At 42.7% G+C, this 25,664-nt stretch overlaps 1 protein-coding gene across 2 annotated transcripts in view; it reads right to left on the bottom strand.

Moving 5' to 3' along the window:
• ZNF608 (zinc finger protein 608) overlaps positions 1 to 20,506 on the bottom strand; it is a gene marked incomplete at both ends in the record, with an annotated part of 108,958 nt that extends 88,452 nt beyond the window's left edge. Inside the window, one exon of one of the 2 annotated variants that reach the window (XM_080698903.1) lies at positions 20,465 to 20,506. In XM_080698903.1, the coding sequence (XP_080555029.1) occupies positions 20,465 to 20,506 (42 nt within the window). Of the gene's footprint in view, positions 1 to 15,996; positions 17,035 to 20,464 lie in introns of those variants that run through there. The other variant, XM_080698902.1, reaches the window with a different exon arrangement.
• Positions 20,507 to 25,664: the final 5,158 nt, after the last annotated feature.

The following is a 25,664-nucleotide window of genomic DNA, read 5'->3' as shown; positions in this document are numbered from 1 at the left end:
TTCATTAGGTCCCTACATGAATCTTACTCCTTATATCAGTTATAAAAGTACCTTAAAAATTTCAGAAAAAGGAAAAAAAAAAAAACAACTATGTCAGATCCTGCTTCAACTTCATTATGTACACCCTTATTGACAGCTCCAAGTTTCTTAAGAAACCCCTACAGCCAGGCATGTTGGTGTACTCAGCAACTTGGGAAGACTTTGTTTCAAAACAAAAAAAATTAAATGGGCTCAGAGTATTCAGCTCAATGGTAGACTGACTTCTTGGTTCAATCTTCTAACCCCCCCCCCAAAAAAAAAAGAAGAAAAAGAGGAAAGAAAGAAAAGAAAAAAGAAAAGGGAAAAAAGAAAGAAAACAGAAACCTCTACAGAAGCTGTCTCCAAAGCAGCTTTCTAAGTTCGTAGAAATGATGACTGCTCTGAAGTGTGACCCAGACCTCAGGGAAGCCCCCACCCCGCCTCTTCCTATCAAACAGTCCCTACATTTGGTAGTGGCACCACCATTAAACCATCTTCACAGTCACTCAATGGATTGCAAAGAGGGCAAAGTTATTGATAAGCAGAGAAAAATTAGGCTCTAATCAAATAAGAACACAAGAGAAAGTACATAGAAAGTTATCTGAAAAAGGAACTTTATCAGGGGACCAAAGCCCAGATGGCTTCTGCTCTGGGGTGGCTAACTTTTTGTTTACCTAGCTCTCCCTCACTGCTGGAAAGGATGGGGAGACCCATCCTCACTCCTCCAACAGGAAGCAACTTTTCTTGGCCTCTCTGACACAGGCTTTTCATAACCTGAAAATCACCATCCCAACACCTCTGGCCTTCTGCTCATCTTCCTTACCAGGCAAGACAACCTCTAGCTTGTTCCTTGGACCATTTCAGTGCTAAGGATTCTATAATGAAATAGTAAAGCAACTGGTGTAAGCAGAACACGTAAATTCAGCTCACTTCTCTAGGCTTTCTAAATATGATAATATTTGTTGATTTAGACACATTTGGGTAGTACATTTCTGTTCCTGTGTATCCACTGTAAAGCACAATGCCATCACCCCCCTCTACTTCACTCAAACAGAGCAGACATTATCAAGAGCCCCGTCTCACCTCTGTCCTACTACTTCCCAAAGACATATTACTCTTCTTTTTTTATTATTATTATTTGTTTGGGTATTCGAGATTGAACCCCTAGCCCAATTTTATTTTTATTTGAAAACAGGGTCCCACTAGGTTGATGAGAGTCTCACTACTTGTTAAAGCTCTCCTTGAACCTGTGATCTTTCTTTCTCATCCTCTTAAGACTGGGATTACAGGTGTGTGCCACCACACCCAGATTCTTTCTCTTTTTATAATTCCAGGTTACACAAATAATGTTCACTATAGAACCCTATTAATCAACCAACTTCAAAGCTAATTTATGGACTCTGGACTTAGTTCAGCACTACAGAGCAGGATTTGCCCTAATGCTTGGTAAGGTAACTACCAATGCCCTTAACCAAAAATGGCCCATGAGCAGAAAGTGGGACCTTACCACCCTCGAGGGGAAGCTTGCTCTGAGTCCAGGAAAAGCCAAACACTTACTAGGAATCAGAGTAAATCACTCCTAGATCCTATATTTTCAGGCTGCTAAAATCAATTCTTTTAAGCTTTTCCTTCAGCGTGTGTGTGTGTGTGTGTGTGTGTGTGTGTGTGTGTTTAAATGTACACGACTATGTGTGTTTATAAATATAAAATATACATACATGCTATATTTAGTGATTTATGGTTACTTTTCAATCCTTTTTGTTGTTTACTTGTTTCCCGCACTCCCCCAAAGGGTACTTTGAAATCTTTCCAGTTTTTACAATTAAACCTAACCATCTGGACAAAAATCTTCACATTCACTAAATTAGTCACAGATTTTGTGGGTAAGCTGAGAAACTAAATGCTATGCTCAGCGCTAGGATTTAAACCACATCTACCACAGCAAAACACTCTCTCTCCAATTATGCACGCACATCGAGGCTCAGATAACGCGGTGACAACCCTACCTCACTGCACGGAGTTATTGGTCCTGTTGGTACTGTGCCTTCGAAACAGAAGTGAATGGCAGCAAGTTCACACAGAAATTCTCCAAAGCCCTTTTAAAACTTACGTTACAGAAGAAAGATAGAACCTATTTTCTCGTCACCATTTAACTTTTTCCTACCACTGGTACATGCTGGCAAGTTGCTCGGTGAATTCCAAAGCAGTTTAAAGCAATCTGTATTCAGGTACTGAACGCTGGTAAAAATATGAAGACACTGGGCATTTCCTAGATTCTTTCAAGTTCAAAAGTCTTCAGAGTTTACTGTTAGTGTTAGAAAAAGAAAATTTGACTTCTTAAAAATATCATATAATCAGCTGAAATCCAACAAGGCAAGGGATCTTGTGTTGTCATCCAATCAAAACTTCCATTATTCCAAAACCAGACAGGATTATCTGCTGGAAGTAACTCTGCAGCTGTACCAACTCCAGGTAGATGGGAAACACTGGTTTTTACAAGGAAATAATGTGCGTGAATTTATGGCAGGCTTATGGATGCATGGACCAGTTTTTCAAAGGAGGCTTTGAGCCTTTAACCTGAACTAAAATTGAAAGTATCAGACTTTGGTGTAATTAGGTTTATAAAAACCATTTTTTGCCAGGTGTGGTGGCGCACACTTGTAATCCCAGCATTCAGGAGGCTGAGACCGGAGGATTGTGGTTTGCGGACAGCCTCAGCTACTTAGGCCCTCTGCAGCTCAGTGAGACCCAGTTTCAAAATAAAGAATAAGAAAATAGGGCAGGGGGTGTAGCTCGGAGGTCAAATGCCCCTGGGTTCCATCCCCAGACCCGCAGGAAAAAAAAAAAAATCATTTTCTGGCGCATCTTAGGTAGCATTTTTCCGTTCACATTTTATATGGTAAAGAAAAAGAAGCACTTAAATTAGTATATTAAAAACATTAAAAAGCAAGAGATAGGAGGAAACTCTTAAGTTTTGAAAGGCAGAAAGCTGAGCACCTATTCTCCATTCTTATACTGCATGTGTACACTAAATGAAGCTTCCCAAAATAGATAGTTAAGTTGAGGTGGTGCTTTTTTTAAATCCTCAAAAGCATCATATTGTGGAGGCCCTGACCATTTGGTAAAAGCTTTCTTTCCAGGAAGAATTAAGACCATAGAGATCTCAAGCTCACACAGCCTCTAGGCTGCCATTAATATTCACCAGAGCCATAATTTTCATTCTTGCACTTATGTTTTGCTAAGAAAACCAACCAAACCAGCAGAGAAATTAAATTTAGCTGGGCGTGGTGGCTCACTCTTGTAATCCCAGCATTTGGGAGACTGAGACAGGAGGATCCAGGTTCACAGCCAGCTTCAGCTACTTAGCTAGGTAGGCTCTTTGCAACTCAATGAGACCCTGCTTCAAGATAAAGAATAAAAATTAGGGCTGGGGGTGAAGCTCAAAGGCAGAATGCCCCTGGGTTCCATCCCCAGTACTGCAAAAAAAAAAAAAACAAAGAAAAAAAAAGAAAAAGAAATTAAATTTAGGTGAGCACTTGTAGAGTTTTACCACTAAGTGGTAAAAATATTTTTTTGCCATGAAAAACCTGTTTACACAAAATTTAGCCTACTAAGCAATGATGGCAGTGCCAAGTTTTTAAAAATTATACTGGATGCTTACAAAAGTAAAACCCGGACTCCTCCTTAATACAGAAAATAGTAACAGAAAAGTGTCAGAAGTGAATGATGGCACATTAAAAAGGCACTAATAGTTTGACAGGACTGAAACCACTTCGACCTAATCTTTTACACCTTCTTTGCTCTATTGCTCACCACCCTGCCAAACAAAAAACCCACAAGAAATAGATCTGTAAAATGAAGCTAGCAGCCATCACTTGGACTCAATAATGTTCCATTTTTAAAGGATCACTATACTAACGTAATAGCAGAAATTCAAGGAAAAAAAAAAAAAAACAAGTTCACCTGGAGCCAAAAGACATTAAAAGTTCAACTGATCAAATATACATCAAGTAATCAACAAATGACTTAGTGAAGCAGTGGGCTTGTTGTTCATGGTCAAATAACACACAGACTTCATGTAACAATAATGGTATTCTGGGTTACCAGAAATGGTAAAAGCATTTGAGAAAAGGGGTGCCACTCCCAAGATTAATGTAAGAATAAAAGCTGCGAGCTGAGGAATGTTTGGAATGACACTTGCAGAGAAACACCTTACTGGATTTCCATAAACCCATTTATTCATAAGGTGAACCACAGCTACTGCGGGACAGATGCCATGATTTTTGGTCTTTTACTGTTAAAGATAATCTAGTCCTAAAAAAAAAAAAGAAAAGAAAAAGGATTCTTTAAAAAGCTCTTGCAGAAATTCGGCTGCCAGGCAACCGTCTCTCCCCTCCCAAATTGCTAGACCACTTCACTGCCACTGCTGGAGAGTCCCCTTCTATTCAGACACAGGGCCACTAATAGGGGGACTTTCTGCGAAAGGTCCCTACTATTGAGGAGAAGGCACTGTCCAGGGTTGCTGCAACGAAGGCCCTCCCCGACCACCCGCTTTCCCACACACCTTTCTTCTACTCTTTAGACCTCCATGGCAGGCACCACCACCATTTCCCCCTTATTCCAACAAACAGGAAGATTCAGCCAACAATCTAGTCCCTCTCAGCTAGAAGAACCAAAGACTTCAGCTTGCTGAGCAGGAAGCTAAAAAGTAACAACGTGCCTCCTGGTCTCTCCCTTTATTATTCTTTACAGCTTTAAAAATGCACTTGGCCAGGCAGTTCTCACCATTAAACAATTCATCCTTTTTTTTGCCTCCTTTGTCAGGGGAAAAAAAGAGAGAGAGAGTAAAAACAGCTGAGCGTGATCACAAAACATAACACTGAGCATTCAATTGCTGCACCTTACAGCCTCATTCTTTGACCTCTTAGACCATAGGATTTAGTGACCGGGTAAGTCGTAATCTGTAAACAAATGGTTTGCTCTACAATTAAACCATTCATTCGTCTTTTTTTTTTTTTCTTTTTCTTCTTCTTAACGGCTTGGCGGCTGCCCAACCCAGAGACTTCTAGGTTCTCCCATTATTTAGCTCTCCCAATGGTTAAAAGGCAATAAGCTCATTTGGAGTTTATAAAACTATGCACCATCAACAAAAGCATGTAATGCTTCCAAGATGTACAGTGGCTTCCTCATGCACAATGAAGAGCTGTGTGTAGTCTCCCCCCAAACAGAAATGCCAGGCCCCAATTAAGCGCCCTGGGGGCCTTCAAAGCAGTTATGCTAAGTTGCAAATATAGCAAGATCCACTTGAACTCCAACTGTCTTGTGTGCTTTTCCTCCCAAGGTAGGGAAAAAGCTGGGGCAGACTGACCTCATTAAAGGGTAATTAGTGAACCTCAGGACTTGAGAGGCTACCACAATCATGCCCATTGTGAGTATTTCACTATGGGGCCACTATGGGATTTTTTTTTTTTTTAAACCTAGGAGGTCTGTACAATCTGAAAGGCCTACATTTAAAAATTTTTTAGGATTTCAATCTGGCTGGGGTTTTGTTTTTGTTTTGTTTTGTTTCTTTCTACTACCAGTCATTGAGTAAGAAGAAAGGAAGAGATTTCTACTTCTTGTGTGCAATTCTGCACAAAAACAACTAAAAATAAGGTCTTATAAAATCATTTAATGTATATTTTCTACATATAAAAATTTAACGTAAAATGAGTTTTGTTTGAACACAGTGAAATAAATGCCCCACCTCAAGATTACAGAGATTGAAAATAGCATATTCAAATGCAGTAAAAAAAGAATGAATCCATATAGGGTTTTTATGATTGTGACATGGATGTTGGAAAAAACAATGAACGCATTCATTTACATGTGAGAGTGTTACTCAGAAACTAAGTAACAGAGGGAGGTGGCCAACACAACCACTTTACATTCAATAAAATCCTTCACACCTCTTTAAAGTCCATTATTACTGTTGATATCAATCTGCCAAGATGCTTGAGGACTGAACTCTACTATAAAACGCACCAGTAAATTTCACTGCATTCTTTAACTTAAGAGCATTACCTTCCCTCAAATACCAAGCTAGAGATCCACCGTCCTGTCCTAAAATTCTTAAGTACAGTACTTGGAAAAGTAGTTTTCAAGGCAAATAAGGAAACGGTTGTCTTAACCTGACTTTTTCAACAACCTAAATTTTAACAACTGTAAGATCTGTATATAACCAGGTGAATGAACATCTTTGTAAAAATATTTCTTTAATCAATGAAAAGGAAAAAAGTAGAGCTAGAGCAATGATCTTCAAAGTTAAGACCACCCCAAAACGCAGAGCCTAGCCCACTCTCAACACCGTGGATCATGAAAGGGAAGAGGGGACTAAAGTCTCAGGACTGACTACCCCCTGCAATCCAAGCCTCCAAGAGCTGCAACAGAGGGTGCCCTCTAGGACCTACGGCAGACTCACAGTACACCTTTTGTGTCTATAGTGACAAGTCTTGTATTTGTCAAACCAGCTAATCAGCCAGTTCATCTCTTTGGATCTACAGCTTTGGGATATCAAACAAAAGAACTTGAAAGTGTAGAACAAAAGTCTCTGTGTTATGGCCAAACACACTTGGGCTATATTTAGAAGTAAATTTGTATGTATTTCTGTTCTAGTAAAAACACTGCAGGGGCCCCTCCTTAGCCAAACATCCTTGTTTGGTTTATTTTAGAAATACGACAAAATTTATTTGCAAAACTTAAACATATGCAGTGCATTTGAGGAAGTCTTGAAAAGATGGCAAAGGCTCATTAAGGGATGAGGGGGACCCCAACAACCATCGTTGTTCTGTTTTGTTTTAATATATGTATGAGACTCGCAAGGGGGGGGGGATGCAAATCCTGGAAGTCAAATTCCAAACAGTTGGAAACTCTTCCTCTTAAAGTAAATTCAAGGGCTCAAAAAATAAATATTCAAGAGCATTAATTTGTTTCTAGATGTGTGCGTGCAAGTAAAACAGCAGTCATAATGTGGAAATTTCAGTCACATTTTGCAACTAATTGGAAGCAGATTAGAATTCCGCCTCAGGGGAACGTTGTCAAACTAGAAGCTGGAGCAAATGAAGAAAGAGGTGAAGGCGTCGTGAATAGCTGGCAGATTTACAGCGCACGGGGCCGTAAACGGGTCCCGGGCGGAGCGGGGCGCGCCCCCGGCCGCGGGAGCGCGCAGCCGGCCCCGCCGCCCGCGGCCACGCCCCCGCCCGCCCTCCATCTGCAGCAGCCAAAACAATACGCGCGCCCTCCCCAGAAAGCCCGCTGCGGCCGCCGGCCGACCCGCGCGCCGATGAGCTGGGGGAGGCCGAGGTCCAAGCCGGAGGAAGCGCCTTTATCTGCAAGGCGGGGGAGGGGAGGGAAGGCAGGCAGATTGTGGAGGCTAATACAGCAATGGAGTAATGGAAACAGCTGCTCGCTTTCAACTTCAGTGTGTGGCATCTGCTGCGGCATCATGGGAAAGGCTGGTGAAGGGTTTGGGCGAGGGATGTAAATGGAGACAATTGCCCAAACGGAGCAGGATGCGGGAAGGCGCCAGCGCCCTTTTATCGAGCGGCCCCCGTTGGGACGCAGAGGCGAACGCGGTTACTTCACCCGGATCCCACCTTCAGAGCGGCTTCAAGATTTGGGGATGCGATTCGCTTTTCAATCGCTCCTTTAAGACCCTGAACAATACGACGGGATAAAGCCTACTTGTTGGGGCAACAAGTAGGTTGTTGGTCAAAGTGTTCTCAGCCCCCACACAGCTTCACGAAACTTAAAATTAAACTACTTTTCTCTATATTTCACTTATTTGGATTTTTTAAGAATCACCACCGCTTACTTTTGAATAGGCTCTGAGGACAGCTTATATTTGTTGTACCTATTTTCTCTTTTGCTACAGATTCAATTCTGATTTTATTTCCATCACAAAAGAATTGGCAAAGAAATAAAACTCAGGAACACATAACCAAATGCTGCTGTGCTAGTCATAAGCCTATAATAAAGCACAGATTTGATAGCATTATCCATGTACTGTGGTAAACCACACACAAATAAACAGTTCTCTCTGAAGAAAGAAAACCCGAGGTCTCCATCCTTCCAATTCAAACATTATTGTTTTTAACATGAGCCACCCATAAAATCAGCCAAGGAGGTGACAGGAAATCCAAAAGTAATCTGGTCTGGCTATGCACGTTTTGAAAAAAAAAGAAAAGTTTTAAAAGATGCTTTCCAACTCATTCTGGTGATGTTTTAGGTGGAAAATGGGTTAAACTAAAAATCTAGGCACAGAAACCATTGATTGGTACCTTAACACCAACTGCCAACTGAATTCAAAGGCTATGGTGAGTGTTGTAATAAAAAAAAAAAAAAAATACAGCCTTCTGACACAGGGAAAGCTTGCTGACCTAACTAGGAACAACTCAGTCATGACCTCTGAACCTCCAGTGGCTAAGGACACAAAAAGGTGTCCTCAGCCAGGGGCCAGATGTGCTTGCCTGAGAAGCCAAACCAGGAGTTGGCTTTAATCAAAAGGATGAACAGTGACTTCTAGGAGTTTATGAAAGTGTGACCAACTGGAACTTTGTCGTCTGTTGCTAATTGAAGCATATAAAAGAGTCCATTTCTTAAAACACACTACAAACACTTTTTTTTAAATTCACTGCCACATGACAAAAACCAGAATCAAGCTGACTGGTAGAAGATCACTGCAACCAAAGACGGAGCTATTATTTCAAACTGTCAGGGGAAAGCAGTAAAATTGCTACCAGGTCTCCTTAAGTTACCCTTCAATAAAAAAGAAGCCATCAGGGAAATAAGGGAGAAAGAAAACACATCAAAACCTTAAAAGTCCCTTTAAGTAAAATTATACGTCTGTGGCACCATGCCATCTGCTCTCTGGTTAACATAATGAGCCAATTCCACAACCTAAATATCTGCTTTCTAAAATCATTACGTACAACACAAAATATAATCAATGTATTTTTATTTACTCTTAAACTGTAAAAGCTGCATCCATATGGCATTATTGGAATATGACTAAATGTCCCTGTAGGCACAGTCTTCTCAAGGTGTTAGCTGACAAAGAGGTTTCCCAGGAGGGAAAAAGCTCAGTGCCTGAGTGGGATAGTGAATAATAATCAAAAGGAGGGTGTGGGGGCTGTGGGGGAGGGTGTGGGGGAGGGTGTGGGGGAGGGCAGTGGCTTTGGAAACTCAGCAGTAGTAGCATTTGCTCATCATTTCAAGCCTAGTTGTTTGGACTGAAACATCCTCCCCTTTGAGTTCTCTGTTACACTGTAATGTGTACTTTCAAATTTCACTTAGCTATGCTGGGGGTAAAAACAACAACAATATCCTACGTATCACAGAAGGTCCCACCAAGCTACCAAAATGTATTTGTTTTATGATCATTTCAGTTTTTCAGGCAAAACCCATAATCTCTTCTACTCCATCCCCAAAGGTGTTTCTAAGCAATATACAGCAAATACTCAGCATGAGGTCTTAGGAAGTGTCAGCCTCACCATCTTGAATATTCGAAGTCAAAACCAAGATTGAACAGTTTAACCATCTCTAAATTAGTTGCAATGGTTTTGTTTCAGGTGTACAAACCAGCTTAAATTTAAAAATTTGCAACAAGAAGTAAGTAGATAGGAGTCAAACTTCAGCAGGGAGGAGCCCTGGGCTTGGGAGGAAAGGCCCCTGAATTACACCCGTGCTGCTAAGTAAAAAGTAAAGTCAACCATGGCCTCTCATTTTGTTTTTGTTTTAAGAATGAAGTCATAGCTGACTGAGCTGGTGCGCGCCTTAATCCAAGGCTAAGACAGTAGGACCACAGGTTCAAGGACAGCCTCGGGAATTTAGTGAGACCCTCTTACAAAATAAAGAATAAAAAGGGGTGGGGTTATAGCTCAGAGGTAGAATGCCCTGGGTTCAATCAGAAGGAGGAGGAGGAGGCCACCATAATTCAATATGTTTATATCCAACTACTTATTTCATAGGTACGTACATGTGAATATTGTACGTGTACGTACCTATGGAATGCCAATTTCAGGGCACCAATATGACTCCTTCTTACTCTGTAATGCCAACCTACGTCATTACTGAGATGAAATCTCACCTGTTCTCTTGTGCTATACTCTTAGGTGGGTATTATTATCATTTATTGAAAACAATCCTGGGGAAGAAGGTTAATTTCCACCATGATACGGCAAACAAGAATAGCCCAGTATTTCCTTAGTTCTGGCTTCCACATTACACAAGAATGCTGTACAAGTAAGGAATAAACTATTTAGTATTCAAGCAAAACCCTTGATGTTCAGATCGCTGGCAGGTTCAGAGTGCTGGCAATCAAAACTATGTTGTGCTACAATAATTACTATGAAAAACTTCCCGTGCTTAATATTAAAGAATAGAATAACATGATCCTTCCACCTCTCCTACACCTCTAGAGTGTGTTCAACATGGCAATTATCTTCGTTCACGAAGCAGAGTTTAAACTGCATTGAAACTCAATTATACCCATGACTTTTTTTTTTAAACATACACTTCAAAAGGCAGGTTTCATCACATTCAAATCACTGAGCAAAATCTTTTTCCCAGCTTGTAAAAAAAAAAAAAAAAAGATTTTTATCCCCCTCCCAAAAGATATCCTCAAGTATAAAAATGCCTTAAGATTTGAAGACACTTTTTCACTCTATTAAACCAGAGGGATGGCTGCGCAATGTTAAAAGAGCCTGTCTGATAAGAACAGTTCAACCTGCAGCTCTTCCAAATATCATTACCACACAGCCTAGAACCACCACCATGCTAAAAAAAAAAAAAAAAAAAACCATATCACACACTTGTTAACGAAAACGCATTACTTTGCTACTTTTCAGAATGCAAAGGAACTAGGAGTCGTAGATTTATTATTTAAGTGCTTGTGGCTAAAATAGCTTTCCAATTATCAAGGGCCTCTTAGGAAGAGCAAGAATGCATTACGTGTTAATGACCACAACCAGGGGTCCCTTCTCCACTCTTTTGTCGGAACCCGAGCAGATCCTCCCCGCAGCTTCACCATTAACATGTCTGTTTCCTGTCAGCCCACTCAGAGATAATGTCATTTATCTCAGGGAGGCACAAGCCCAGTCATTAGCTTCAATAAAAGACCTCAAACAAAGGCCGGATAATGTTTTACCCAGGGCTCTTACTAAACCCAGAATCAAGAATCTGAGCCCCTTTTTTAAAAGTCAAGAACTCAAAAGTTATCCTTAAAGTATATTTTCCTCGCTATCAACAATCCTAAGCTACAACTCGGAACAAGAGCACAGTCTGTCTGTCATAAATACCAGTCCAGAGCACCATCATACAATTAGATTAAGGATAAATGCTGACCAGGGTTAGCCCGTGGGAGCCCTCCCTTTTTTTCCCCGGAGAAATTTGACAGAATAATTCAGGTACTAACTAGTCAGATCTTTGAAGAACTGACCCCCTCATTGTGAGTGCCTGCAGGAATTGAATAACCACTATAAAGTGCTCAATGGCTGAGCTTCTGGAAATCTTTTAAATAAAAGTGGAACTGGTTAAAATAAATGTAGGAACATGTGTTTTCATAGTGTTGCTCATATTACTGCAATTTCAAGTTTCTATGAAGTACCAGGTGAACTTTTTAAAATTAAAACACACACACACACACACACACACACACACACACACACACACACACCACAGACACACACTGTCAAAAGTGGAGCAAATCTCAGCCATTCAATCCCTGTTTTTCATGCTGGAAACGAAGAACAGATGGTACTTTCCATGTTGTTTGAATCTGGTTATTGAACACCTCTGTGGTTAGGGAGATTTCTGCTTAGCACTTTCGGCATATATTTCATTTACTAACTATAAAATGCTGCTTAGGAAAAATAAGTCCTTATAACACTCTAATTAAAACCATCTTGCAGCCAAGCAATTGCACTTGAAGAGTATTCTTAACCTCATGACATTTGGACAATCAATTCCCCCTCCCTTTTGTTTTACAGACTGTTAGCAAAGTTATTAGAAGTTGCTAAACATTATCTCTTTTAGCTCAATCTTGAGCGGTTGTGCATATTTCTCCAAGAACCCCAACAGATTTCAAATACTAAACTCGGAATTCGGTGATGGGCCTGATCACACAAATACTCAAATCTACATAGGTTTTCAGAGTCTTCCTTGGGAAAGGGGCAGCCCCTCTGCACCCACCTCAGAAAGTCCTGTCACCCTCTGAGGAAGCCTATAGAAAAGTAAGAGGCTGGGTCAAAGGTGACGGGGAACCAACTCTAGTTACCAACGTTTTTTAACAGCCAAATACCTTATGTAGTTTTCAAAACAGTTTGCTGTCCAACAACAATGGACTTTGTTCTTTAATTATAGCAACTAACCTTCCTGCCCTTTTGTTTCACCACACATAAAGTACACTCTCTAAGCAGAATTCATAGGGGGCACTATATTTGAAGAAGAAGAAAAAAAGCACATCATCCACAAAACTCATTAATCAAAATATGTTCTTAAACTGCTCACACTCACTTAGAAAATGTGCCAGAATTCCCGAGTGAGGTGTAAAAAGGCTTCTGCAGGAGGATAAAATAAAATGAATGATTTCTTTTATAGACAGGTCCATTTGTAGACACCACCTTTAAGATGACAAGGATCATCTTAATGGAAGCAAGATGGTATTACAGAAATAATTCTCTTCTCGAAATATGTACCATATAGAACCCTAAGACCCAACTACGTGACCTCCTGTGTCTTCCATTTCTATTAAAGTATCAGCTGCTTTTAAAATTTTTCCTATATATTTTCAAATTTTCTAGCAATCAGATAGACCCATATCCATCGAGTACTCTCTATAACTATTTAACCTAGCGAATGCCTCTCTCTCTCTCTCTGATAAGCCAAACTATAAGACCATTAAAGAGGATACAAAAAGAAGAGCTTCAACATAAAGAAGACAACGGAGGGGGAGGGGCAAGGCAGGTTTTAACAACCAGCAGCCAACCCGTCAAATCTACATCTTCAGACTTGTCACTGGTGGCTTAACCACAAAATGGGCTATAGAAGTCTCGCTCAAACATCTTAGAATTATGGCATGTTTTGATTTTGTTCACGTATTAAGGGAGTGGCGACTTTTACAACATTCTTGTGGTTTTCACATAAAGGAGTAGAACACTCATTGATTTAATTAGGTTTCCCAGGTCCAATTTATCATGTTTTACATGACTCTGTATGGTGAAGAAACTGAATAAACACACCAAAAATAGACATTTAAGCATGCTGTGAAAATTAACCAGTGATAGCAAGTCTTATGAAATTCCTGGGAACCTTCCAAACAGGAAAAAATAAAAATAAAACACACACACACACACACACACCTAGGCTCTTCCTTTGGCCTTCACAAGTGGCCCCTCATCTGATGGCTGAAAGCTAATTATCATCTTCATTCTTAAGGCTCTTACTCTATCCAAACCCAGATAATCAAATCATGCTAAAATTAAAACATTGTACAGATGTAAAAACCAAAAGAAACCACTTTCCTCCAAGATGCCTGAGTTGCAACATTTTGTGAGACCCTGCCCTACTCAGCCTCCTTCCTAAATAGGTATCATTTCATTAGGAAGCATTTTCCAAATTTGACACAACCATGAGTTAGTGAAATTAGAGTTGCTTCCCTGGGTGGCATCCATGCTGTGGGGTGCCACCTCTGTGTGCCAAGGACGGATGCTTCCTCCAGTCATTCTGAGAAGGTGAGGCAGGAGGGGGTGGAAATAAAACGGCTTAAGGAATCTTGATACCCTGAGCCAACACCCCAGCTAGACAGACTAGAATGCCCAAGGCTGCAGGATCCAAGCCCCGCCAGGCCATCGCAGGTGCCCTCGGTGCCAACTCCAGTGGCTAAGCTTGGCGGTGCAGCTCCCTCCCCATCCAGGGCCAGGAGAGGCTCCACAGGCAATGTGCTCGCTCCCCTCCCCCACCCAGGCACACCAGGACTTGTTTGCTATTCATTTATGTAATTCATATGGCCACATTTCTATTGCTCAGACTGAAGATGTATATGGGTAATTTAATTCTTCCGACCTTCATCCAGTTTCCTCTGTGACTGGAAAGTGAAAAGAACACAAAAACTGAAGAACCTACACCAGGGCTCTAATCTCAGTTGCCATGACAGCAGCCTTTGAGATCCTGAAATGTTCCGATTGCCAGCTAAACAAAATTGTTGAATGTGAACATTTGGCTGGAAGATTAAAAGGCTAAGGGGAATGCAAAAGGGCAGTACCTCCCACATTCCAAGCAGCCAGTGAATCCAATCAAATGCCTCGAACGCCTTAACCACAGCCATTGTGAGCACGGGATTAGGGCAATTCATCTAGATAGTTAAAGCAGATTAGAACTGCAATTTGAAGACGATTGGCAACAAAAGTAAATGCCCTACTGTACTAAGTAGTAAGAACATTGCAAAACGCCTGGAGTGGACATTATGGGAAACTACACATTTCATCAGAAGAATCAAAAGCTGGGATTTTTTAAAGTTAATTTAAATTCATCAATAGAAAAATACTGTCTAACCAAGAGAATATGAATAAAAGAAGCGTTCGGGGTCCTTTGCAAGCTTGGCATTTTTATCTACACCTTAATATATTTTCGTCAACTTCTAAAATCAAAAACTCTACTCCCATGCTCCCGTTGAAATCTTGAACACACACAAATAAAAAGTGTTGGAGAGAGAATCATGAATAATCTTACAAAGAAGGAATTATCCAAAGGCATATACTCCAAATTTCAGAGCAAGTAAAAAAAAGAGCAAAAATCAAATCATTTAATAAGCATATTTTCAAACAGCCATGCCATGAGCCACATGATGAAACATTGCCTCTACAAGACACAACCTGTAGAATTAATCCGAAGATTAATTTTATAGAAAGATCACTCACGCCCCAATTAGCTCCCAACCTGCCCTGTGGACACGGGTAGACATCACTCAATGTACAACCATCATATCCCAGACCAGCAAGACACCGGCCTGCATCCCTAAGCAGCAAAACTGCTGGGGGCAGTTATTCCCAGGCAGTGTCTAGCTACAGGCCTTGAGACAGTGTCAGAGATGGGAGGAAGGGTCCACATGGTCTAAACCAACTTTCCACATGGTTCAAGTGCGACACGCCATTCCCTCATGCAGGATCACCCTTCCTGACTACCTCACAGGCTTTCACGTTTCAGGAACATCTGTCCAGGTCTATTCAACTCTGCTAACCACTTTCCAGCTCCCCACTGACTCCAGGTACCCAGGTGATAACATTAAGATCTCTAGCTGAAAACTGAACAAGGGGGAAAGGCAGCCACCAAAACCATCCCGATTTGTCCATCATCACTTTGATGAAGCCAAGGTCCCACTGCATCAAACCTGGAGTTCCATCCAGGACCAATAGCGGGAACCTATCCAGGGATGTCCTTTAATGGGACTATCTTGGAGAAAGTAACACAACAGTGAGTGGGAGTGGGAACTGGAACCCTCTATCTTCCTCTCCACGGAAGAGAACTTGACCTGCATCTAAGGACACAGTAACGCCAATGATAGGGACCCTGTAAATGAGAGCGGAGGAGACAGACCGGGGCAAAGGCAAGCGGGTGCATGAAGAAGGTTTTCCATGAAAAGCACACCACAACTAGCTGACTGGCCCGGAGCCCACGCGCAGGGCGAAGGGCTCTGGGAACGCTCGGACCCTCCCACCGGCACCCACACACCAGCACAGAGCAGCAGCCGCAGCAGCAGCAGCAGAGCCCCACGCTGCACCCCGCAAGCGCCCCCTCATCAGAATTTAACGTGAAGGACTGTATCACAGAAGTGTCACAAAGAACCAGAAAGCACGAAGTGCGAGGCACACAGAGGCCCCCCACACGCCCCCCACACAAACGCACACAGAGGGGAGTGACTGCAGGAAGGCGACTTTATCCTACCTTCTCGGTTTTCAGTTTCTTGATTCGCCTGTGGCTCTCCTCCTCCTCCTCTTCCTTCTTTACCAACATAGAGTTTCCCATGAGCCCTGAATCCGGGGCACTTTTGCTAACTTCCCCCGCAGCGGCGACGCTGCCACTCCCAGCGCCCCCGCAGTGGAAGGGGCTCGCGCCGCCCCCATTGCTCTTGGCCCCAAAGCCATAGAGGTGCCCCCCGGGGGGCGCCTGGCCGCCACCGCCGTTCTGGTGGCCCTGCAGCAGGTCGTGCTTGTCCTTCCTGGACTTCCCCGCATCCTTCTCCCGCTTGGCGCCGCGGCTGCTCTGGCTTTTACCTGGCTTCTCGTCTTTGCTCTTCCCGCAGGCGCCGGCCCCCGCGGCCGCCGAGGAGCCGGGGCCCGCGCCGTGGCTGCCCGGGCCGCCGCCGCCGCCGCCGCTCACACTTTGACCCAGCGCTGAATTCATGCCAGTTGCCTCTCCAGGGCGCCCTTGGACTTCCTGCCTCTTGCCCGTGCTGCTGATCTCGGGAATCCCATACAAGGCGGCAGAAGGCAGGGATTTATTAGCATCCTTAGAAGTTTTAGTCCTTTTCACTTTTGATTTGCTGGTCTCTTTGTGTGAATTCCCCTGGGAAGCAGGGGGCTGAACAGAAGCAAATTTTAGGCCCTCGGCTAAGGCTGCCGTCGCACCGGCCCCGCTGGAGGCCGGACCTCCACAATCCTTAGAGTTGCAGCCACTCGCACTGTTGGTGGAATTATTCATCTCAAATTTCTGTCTGTCCTTCTCCAAATCAGCGTCCAAGTCGATTATTAAATTTCCAACCCCGATTTCCCAATCATCGCCACTGTCATAAGTATCAACTGTATTTGGATCCACACCTTTTCCTGCAGTAGAAATGTTCACTGACATCCTGAAGATGGGCTCTCTAGAATAAAAATCCGATGAACTTTCCTTTGGAGATGGGGGGACATTCGTTTAGCTCCGCTGGGCTTTCTCTTAAAAGAAAAAGAAAAAAAAAAATCCTCCAGTCTTCCTCTTCTTTTCCTGCCCCACGAATGTGTCCAGGGATTTTACACCCTTCAGTCCAGGTCCACCTTTTCCTGTGAAGGGGGAAAAGTCGAATATTTCTTGTCTGGGTGTTACCAGAATAAAAAATACGATTAATACTGGGGAATCAGTAAGGGGCTCGGGGAAGGGTAGAGAGTAAAGTGCCTCGTGTATTGTCTCCACAGTCCAATATCAGACTTAAAGGAAAATAACCAACCCCAAAAACATACCCATGACAGTAAGCATTTTACAGTAGCTAAAAGGAAAATCCCTTTATCCACAACACAAGGATAATCACTTTTTTTAAAAGCATTAAAATATCTTCAGGATCTGATTCAAGTCCAGAAAGGTTTTTTTGTGGGTTTCTTTTAAGTTTAGGATTTTTGTCTGGCACATGTGATATCTCAAGCCCCAGAAATACAAGCTTGAACACTCAGACAAGAGGAAATGGCATTAAACAGCCCTGAACATGCCCTCGCTCTTGCAATTTAAAAGACCAGACCCTAGAAGTTCTCTGAGACAAGTTTTCTGAGGATGTTGCTACATTTTCCTTATTTCTATTTTTAGTACTTCTTTTTACAAATTGTCTGGGCAATCTGGTTTTTGTTCCCAGTAAGGAACAGGAAAAACAACGAACAATCCCCCCCACACACATACATACCACCCTCCAATCCTCTCTTTCCCACCAGTTCATACAGTTTTTTTAAAAAAATATGCACACACATCTTTAAGATCATCTATCTCTATAAAAGACAGTGTTATATAAAAGGTTAATAATCTGCCTTTTCAGAGAAAAAAAATGCACCTAAACAATTCTACCATTTCCCTAGGTCACAGAATTGCTCAGCCTGTTAAATATGGTGCTACTGACTGTACAGGGAAACTGATTAAGACATACACTTTAAGTGATCTGCGCCAAGGTGGCCTCGATGACCGCAAATGAGTGTGTGTTTGACAAAGAGCAGTTAAAACGGTTTTTAAAGGGATCGGCCCCTTTTTAACAGTTGATTGCCAAGAAAAAAAAAATATACATTCACACACACACACACACACGCACACGCAGACATTGCTTACCTTTAATCCTTTATCATTTTTAATTAGGCCAGCAAATCAAAATGCATTTCCCACTCCACTCGGCAAACCGGCCTGTGTCTCATTTTACTTAAACACCAAATGATCAAGAAGGAAGAAACCAAATAACACATCTCAGCCAGAATAATCACCCGATAACATTATTCCACCTCCCCGCCCCCCTTTTGGCAAACGGATCAGGAGTCCTTTTCTCCTTAAAAAAATGTGTCACTGTACAGCTGGAAGATAATGTTTCACATTCACAACAGAAGCACCAAAGGTTTTTTTTCCTCTTAACAAGCATCGAGAATAATAGGGTTTTAAAAGAGAGACAGAGAGCTAGCTTAGAGAAAAAAGTTTTTCCAACTTCTCATTCCGCCTTCAGTTCCAGACTTCAGAGTCACCGTGATCGGTAAGTAATGATCCCGTGTAGCAAACCTACAGGCGTCCGCTAGTAACAAGACAGAATGTGCTAACATCGGGATAAATTAGTGAAAGGGAAGAAAGAATAAGAAGAAAGGACTGAAAATCTGGGCTGGATTCCGCCTGTTAGTCGGGAAGTGGCATTTTTCCGCCCGTCCTGACAGATTTGATTGCTCCAACTAACTTAAGAGACCAGGAGGGGGGAGAAGGACGATGGGAGGAGGAAGAGGAGGAGGAAGGAAGGGTGGGATGAGAAGCCTGGCCAGAGGAGAAAAGGAAAGGTGTGGAGGAGGAGGGAGCAGACGATGCAGTGAGCTGATAAACCAGTTATAACAGCATTCGCTCGGGGCGGGCGGGGGGGCGGTGGAGTGGGGAGAATAACGGCGTTCAAAATGGGCTCAGACTGGGAAGCCTGAAGGATGTGATGTTTTCCTGTTTTATGTTGTTTTAAGAAAAAGGAACTGAGTTCCTAGTACAGACCCCGAAAGGGAGGAGGGGAGTAAATCCTGTGTCCTTCAAGCCAATCAGTCATGTGGTAATTCGATAATTAGAGTAAAGAACAAAAAGATTTAAAAAAAAAAAAAAGGACGACCTTTTTCCGGACAATTTTCCCCTCTTAGACACGCAGCAAACGGTGCGTCTCCTTTCTATTTATTTTTTTTTTCTCTCCTCCTCCTCCACCTCTCGCCCACCCCCTCCTGTGTTTAGTCAGATGGCCTCGGAGCTTGGCTTAGTATTTTTAATTAGCTGGCGTTTGGAAGCTAAAAGCAGTAATGAATTGTTGATGGATTGGAAGTGGAGAGTCGCTTTGCTGGAAATGTCGGGGCCCGGAGAGGGGGAAGGGCGAGCCACCAAGAACCAACCATCTAAAAGCAGCGATTTGGTTACAGAGCGAGCCTTTCACATCACGTGAGGATCAAGGGCTCAATTGGTTGTCGTGAGAACAAAAATGGTGACAAGCGTATCAAGAAAATACTGATCTGGTCTTTAAAAAAAAAAAGCTGAAGGTCTCTCCCCTCCCCCCGCACCCGCTGCCCCGCCGCCGCCCCACCCGCAGTGGGCGAAGCTATAAGTTATGAATGTGAAACATTTCTCGGAGATCTAGGCTCTCGGAAGTTCGGAAGGAGTGAAATGTACTGAGCACAAGAGCAAAGCAGATGTTTTAAAGAAACACCTTATAAACCTTTCCTCAACTTAACTCCAATTTGTCGGCTCTCCCAAGGGGCCGAGGACGCGCGCGTCTGGGGGAGGGGAAGAGCACCTCCGAACTATTTGGATTTTAGGGACCCCCCCCCAAGTCACGGATTGCACAAAGAAAAACATTTTGCTGCCTCCTAAACTGGGTCCTGTAATAAGCGCACCATTGTTATTACGTGTGGATTTGTTTGGGTTGGGTGGGGCTTCCCCCCCCCCCAATGGTGGTTTTGCTGCTTGCTTTTCCAAAAGGGTGGAAAATAGTAGCTATAACCATTATATGTAATGGGTGAGTATCCCCTTGCTTAATATTAAATTGTTAGACACTGGATGTGACAGGCGACAAAGATCTTCCCCTGCCCCAATTCCCAGGCTCGGCTTGGGAGGGGGTCTGCCCGGCGAGGAGAGGCGAGGAGAGAAGAGGAGGTAAGGTGCGCTGGAGTCCTGACACTGCGGACCGGGATCTGTAGCTGTGACACTTTTATTCTCCTTTGGGTTAGAGCCCAAAAGGTAATTTACTCTTAAGTTACCCCGAGCGCCCAGTCAAGCTCGATTTGTGTGAAGGAGTTACAATGCTTCACCCTCCACTGAATAGAACTCACCCTTCTTGGGTCGTACTAAACGCAAAAGCCAAACCCTGTAACTAGTTCCTCATTTTCAATGCATAAAACTCGTACATTCCCCTGCATGAAGTCCCCGCTCAGTGCTCTAGAGAGACACACCACGCAACCGTACTTACGGTCTGTATTGGATCGAGTTGACCTTTTCCTTCTAACTGCATTGAATGTGTTTGGTTGCAGCCGCTTTATTTTGGAAATTGTATCTCTTCAACAATTTTTTTTTTATTAAAGAAGATGGACCATCAAATGTCACAGACCGTCCTGTGTATTTTTTTCTCAAAGCAAAAATTAAGATTAAAAAAGAAAAGAAAAATCCCCCTGGTGCACACACACCACAAGCTTGTTCTGCAACACTGAAATCAGGACTGAAACACAACGCACGCACGGGGGGAGTGAGGCAAAAGAAGCTCTCAGCCTCGGTACCTGAAAGGGACTTTTCTTTGTTCCCAATGCCCTTTCGCATCGGGCCAATCAGAGAGCAGCTTTTATGAAACTGGGCCCTCTCATTGGCTAGCTGCTTTCTCTTGGCTACAGTAGGGGGTTGAGATATACACACGTATAAAACACACACTGAGCCCGGGTGGGGGTGCGGTGGGGGGTGGTTGTGGAGACAAAGCGTTTTATTTTCCAACCAGATTGGGGTTGAGGAACCTCCTGCAGTAAGAAGGGGGGAAAAATGGTGCGCCCGTTTCAATTACTACATCATTCACATAAAACACTTATTTATTAAAACAAATCTCAAACAGGCTGCGAAGAGCGGATGTCGGTAAATACAAGTTTGATTGTGTTATCTTGGGGGAAATAATGTATGTGATCGCTCGGTGGCAGAGGGAAGCCGAAGGAGCCGCCAGCGCCGAGCGAGGAGAAAGGGGAGGCTGGCTGCGTGGAAATTGACTGCGTTCTGCTAGTGCTGGCTTCCTCTGCGTGCTCCGAGGACTCCGCAGCCCGACACCCGGGAACGATTTTTCTGTATTGCAGCTTCAGGCTTTCCACCCTCCCCCACCACTTTGCTCTTCCTGGAAAAAAAAAAAAAAATCCTGTGACTCTTTTTGCTCGCTGATTAAATAAGAAAAATCGATCTGGGGGTAAAGGCTGGGGAGGTGGGGGGTAACCCTTTTGTTTCCAGTGTTCTGGTTTACAACCATGGAAGTGTGAAGGCCGGCAACCATTTAGCCAACGCTAAGAGAACGGTTCTTCGCTTAAATTAGGATACAAGCCCTTCCGCCTGGCTTGATGCAGCTCAAAAAAATAAAAATAAGAAATACGACAAGGCCACCGCCGACCATATTAACACCTCAGGCCAGCCTCATCTTTTTTTTTTATCGATTTGTGGGAGATAAAATATACCGGAAAGATTAACCCCTGAAACAGTCCCAGTCCGCATTTTTAAACTGTTGGGATTATCAGAATTCCTCTTCTCCCAAATCGTTAACCCTAACTTAGGAGGAAGTGTGTTAATTCTCTGAATGCTACATCTGCAAACCACAAGAACAAGAATTTTAGGAATTATTGTAGAACACACGCAACCAAATTAAGAGAACTTTCGTGTCACAGCAGGAGAGGTTAATATGAACTAACTGCTAAATACTTAAACTAATGTATACGTATGTATGTATATACATGTAGCCTTTACAGCATCTTTTACTTTTATTTTTATTGTTATTTTCCATTATAGCACTCAAGAACTAACATTTGAAAACTTTAAGGCCAATGGGTGCTGTGAATTTAATGGAGAGCATCATGGTCCCAAGGTTTGAGGATCCAGAACTATTGGCTTTCCACTCTAAGAAGGTGTCTGAACTGAGACGAATGGACACATAAAATGAATTAGTAGCAGGAGAAGATTGCATACGATGTAAATATTCAGTGATGACTTTGTGGATCAATACATATATTTATGTCACATGTTTTAAGTAATGGCTATTGACTCATGTTTGAGCTTTTAATATATTTAGTCCATAAAAAAAATTGCCAATTCGTTGTTTCACTAGCCTAGATAAACTAGATTTGATGGTACAAAGAGTAATAAACAAGCACTTTCCACCCTTTATTGGGGTGTATAAACCAGAGGAATGCAATCTATAATAGTCTTCAGATCTCCCTAAATCCATTTTTACTCAAATCAAAGCAGTGCATTAACAAACAACATGGGACAAATTAGATGTCTAATATCACTTATAGCTAAGTGTGGTGGCACATGCCTGTTACCTAGGCAGAAGGATTGCAGGTTCCAGGACAGCCACAGCAATTTAGCGAGACCCTGTTTCAAAATAAAAAATGAGAAGGACAGGAATGTACCCCAGAGGTACAATGCTGAGTTCAATCCCTAGTACTACAAAATAAATAATAACCACTACTTATCCTCCATTTTTAGCTTTGAGGTTTATTACACATAATATAGTGTGTGTGTGTGTGTGTGTGTGTGTGTGTGTGTGTGTGTTTGTGTTACTAGAAATTGAACACAGGGGCATTCTATCATTGAGCTACATTGCCAGCCGTATATTATATTATTTTATTTTACTTTGGGTGGTACTAGGGATTGAACCCAGGGATATTCTACCTCCAAGCTACCCCAGAGCCCTATTTTTTATTCTTTATTTTGAAACAGGGTGTCACTAAGTGCAGAGGAGGGCCTCATTAAGTTGTGTGAGGTCCTTACTAAGTTGTGGAGCTAAGGCTGTCCACAAACAGTGATCCTCCTGTCTCAGATTCCCAAGTACTGGGATTTCAAGCATGCTCCACCACACCCAAACTATTTTATTCATTTATTTATTTATTTATTTAATGGGTCTGGGAATGGAACCCAGGGACAGGCTACCTCTGAGCTACAGCCCCTGCCCTATTTTTTATTCTTTATTTTGAAACCGGGTCTCACGGTGAGTTGCAGAGGGCCTCACTAAGTAGCTTAGGCTGTTCCCGAACAGCGATCCTCCTGTCTCAGCTTCCGGAATGCTGGGATTACAAGCGTGCGCCACCACGCCTGGCTCCAAACTATTTTATTTATGTTTATTTTTTATTTGAAACAGGGTTTTCCCAGGTTGATAAGAGACTCATTAATTGCTGAGGCTGTCCTTGAGCCTGCAATACTCCTGTCTCAGCCTCCCAAATACTGAGTTTACAGGCATGTGCCACCACACCCAGCTTGTTTTATATTTTTTCATGTATGAATTTTACATTTGTGTATTGGCCCATATTATCATATGATGATTCTCAATTTTTCATCTTTTAGCAGAGTGGTTTCTCAGAGGACCAGATGACTCTTGAGTACTGTTAGGTTCTGGACCCTCCCCATATTGGACAGGGGCGGGGCTGACCCACCTATCCTGCGAGACCCAGGATGTTCCCACGGAAAGCCACTCCCCTTTGATAAAAAGGGGAACGCAGCGAGCTCGAAAAAGAAGCGAGTGGGACAGAGATTTCTGCACTCGTGGAAGGCTCTCTTCCACACATCCCCCCTCACCCCCACCCCGCACCCGCGACACGGGGGTGGGGGAGGGAGCTGCCTGGGACTAATGGGCTGATCTAATAAAGACTTATGCCGCCTGCATGGCCGATCTCGCGTGTCTGTGGAACTCTTGCAAACCATACACTTGGTGCCAAGTACTTCCTGTGTTTCTGGGCTACTCCATTTTGACTTTTGGAAGTCTGAAGGTTGGTTGCCCCACATGTTACATTAGTTTGAAAAAAAAAAAATCAATGTTTAATCTTCAAAAGAGCAGGACTACAAAGAGGACTTTAAAACTGAGACCTAGCAGGGCATGGTAGGGCACTTCTGTAATCTCAGTACTTGAGACAGGAGGATTGCAAGTCCAAAGCCAGCCTCATCAATTTAGCAAGGAGCTCAGCAACTCAGGGAGATGCTGTTTCCAAAGCAAAATAAATAAATCAATAAAAATAGGGCTGGAGGTATGTATAGCTCAGAGGCAGAATGCCCCTGGGTTCAATACCTAGCAGAGAGAGGGAGGGAGGGAGGGAGGGAGGGAGGGAGGGAGGGAGAGAGAGAGAGAGAGAGAGAGAGAGAGAGAGAGAGAGAGAGAGAGAGAGAGAGAGAGGAGAGAGAGAGATTGAAAAAGGTCAGTTGGTCGATTCTTAATAATATAAACTAATCTTAACTATAACACCTAACCCTAAACCTTAAGTTTTTTTGTTTTTTGTACTGGAGATGAAGCCCAGGGGCATCCTAACCCCCAGCCCCAGTTTTTAATGTTTATTTTGAAATAGGGTCTCACTGAGTTGCAAAGGGCCACACTAAGTAGCTGAGGCTATCCTCGAACTGTGGTCCTCCTGTCTCAGCTGCCCGAATGCTGGGATTACAAACATGGGCCACCACGCCTGGCAATCTTAGGCCTTTTTGATAAACACCACTTGCCAAAGATGAAGGTTTATGCCCAAGTTGACCCACATTTAACACAAACCATTTTTATAAAGCATTTCTGTCCATTCCAACATCACCACACGACTTTTATACCCTATCCCACCACCCGCTTCCCAAATTCTTCCAGAGAACTTTTGAATAGATCAGTGTTGTCATGCTGGCTTTGTGTGTTTTTGTTGGTACTGTTATTTGTTTGACAAAAGGGGCCAATCAAGAGGCAGGCAAAGAACTATCAGCTATTCTACACCGGAAACCAAGACAATTAACTACCAGCTTTGAAAATCATAGTCTCTCCCTTCACACAATTGGGAAGTTCAACTTCATTTATAAAGACAAAAATTTTCAAGCTACACCCCAACCCATTTTTTTTTAAGTTTGAAACAGAGTGTCTCTAAATTGCTGAGGATTTTACTACTTGCTGAGACTGTCCTTAAACCTGTGTTCCACCTGACTCAGCCTCCCAAGTGCTAGGATTACAGCTGTGAGCTTCCACACCTAGTTTGGGGAATGTTATTAAAGATCAGAAATTATTTAAGATTATTTTTTCCCATAAAGGGGATCAAACTCAGATGCAGTACCAGTGAGCTACATTCCCAGCACTTTGGCTTTTTTTTTTTTTTTTTTAAACAGGGTCTCACTAAATAGCCCAAACTGGCCTTCAACGTATGATCCTCCTGCCTCCTTAGGCACTGAGATTGCTGTGTGCACCACCATGTCCAAGGAGTTTTTGTTTATGTAAATGCAAGCCTATACCTGGACCTGAACTTTCTAAATCTATGCCAACGTCATCGACACTTGGGATGTACTTAAGATCAAGGAGGAACAAATAGAAAAAAATTTTTAAAAATAAATTCTATGTGGAAATGAGTTTTATTTTTAGGAAATGGAACTTAATTTAGACATAATGAAAAATGTACAGGCTACTCAAGAAGATTATAAAGAAA

The sequence above is a fragment of the Muscardinus avellanarius genome, assembly GCF_963383645.1.
Source record: "Muscardinus avellanarius genome assembly, chromosome: 7".
NCBI lineage: Eukaryota > Metazoa > Chordata > Mammalia > Rodentia > Gliridae > Muscardinus > Muscardinus avellanarius.
The sequence above is the reverse complement of the archived record's forward strand: the minus strand, read 5'-3'. Positions and strand labels throughout refer to the sequence as shown.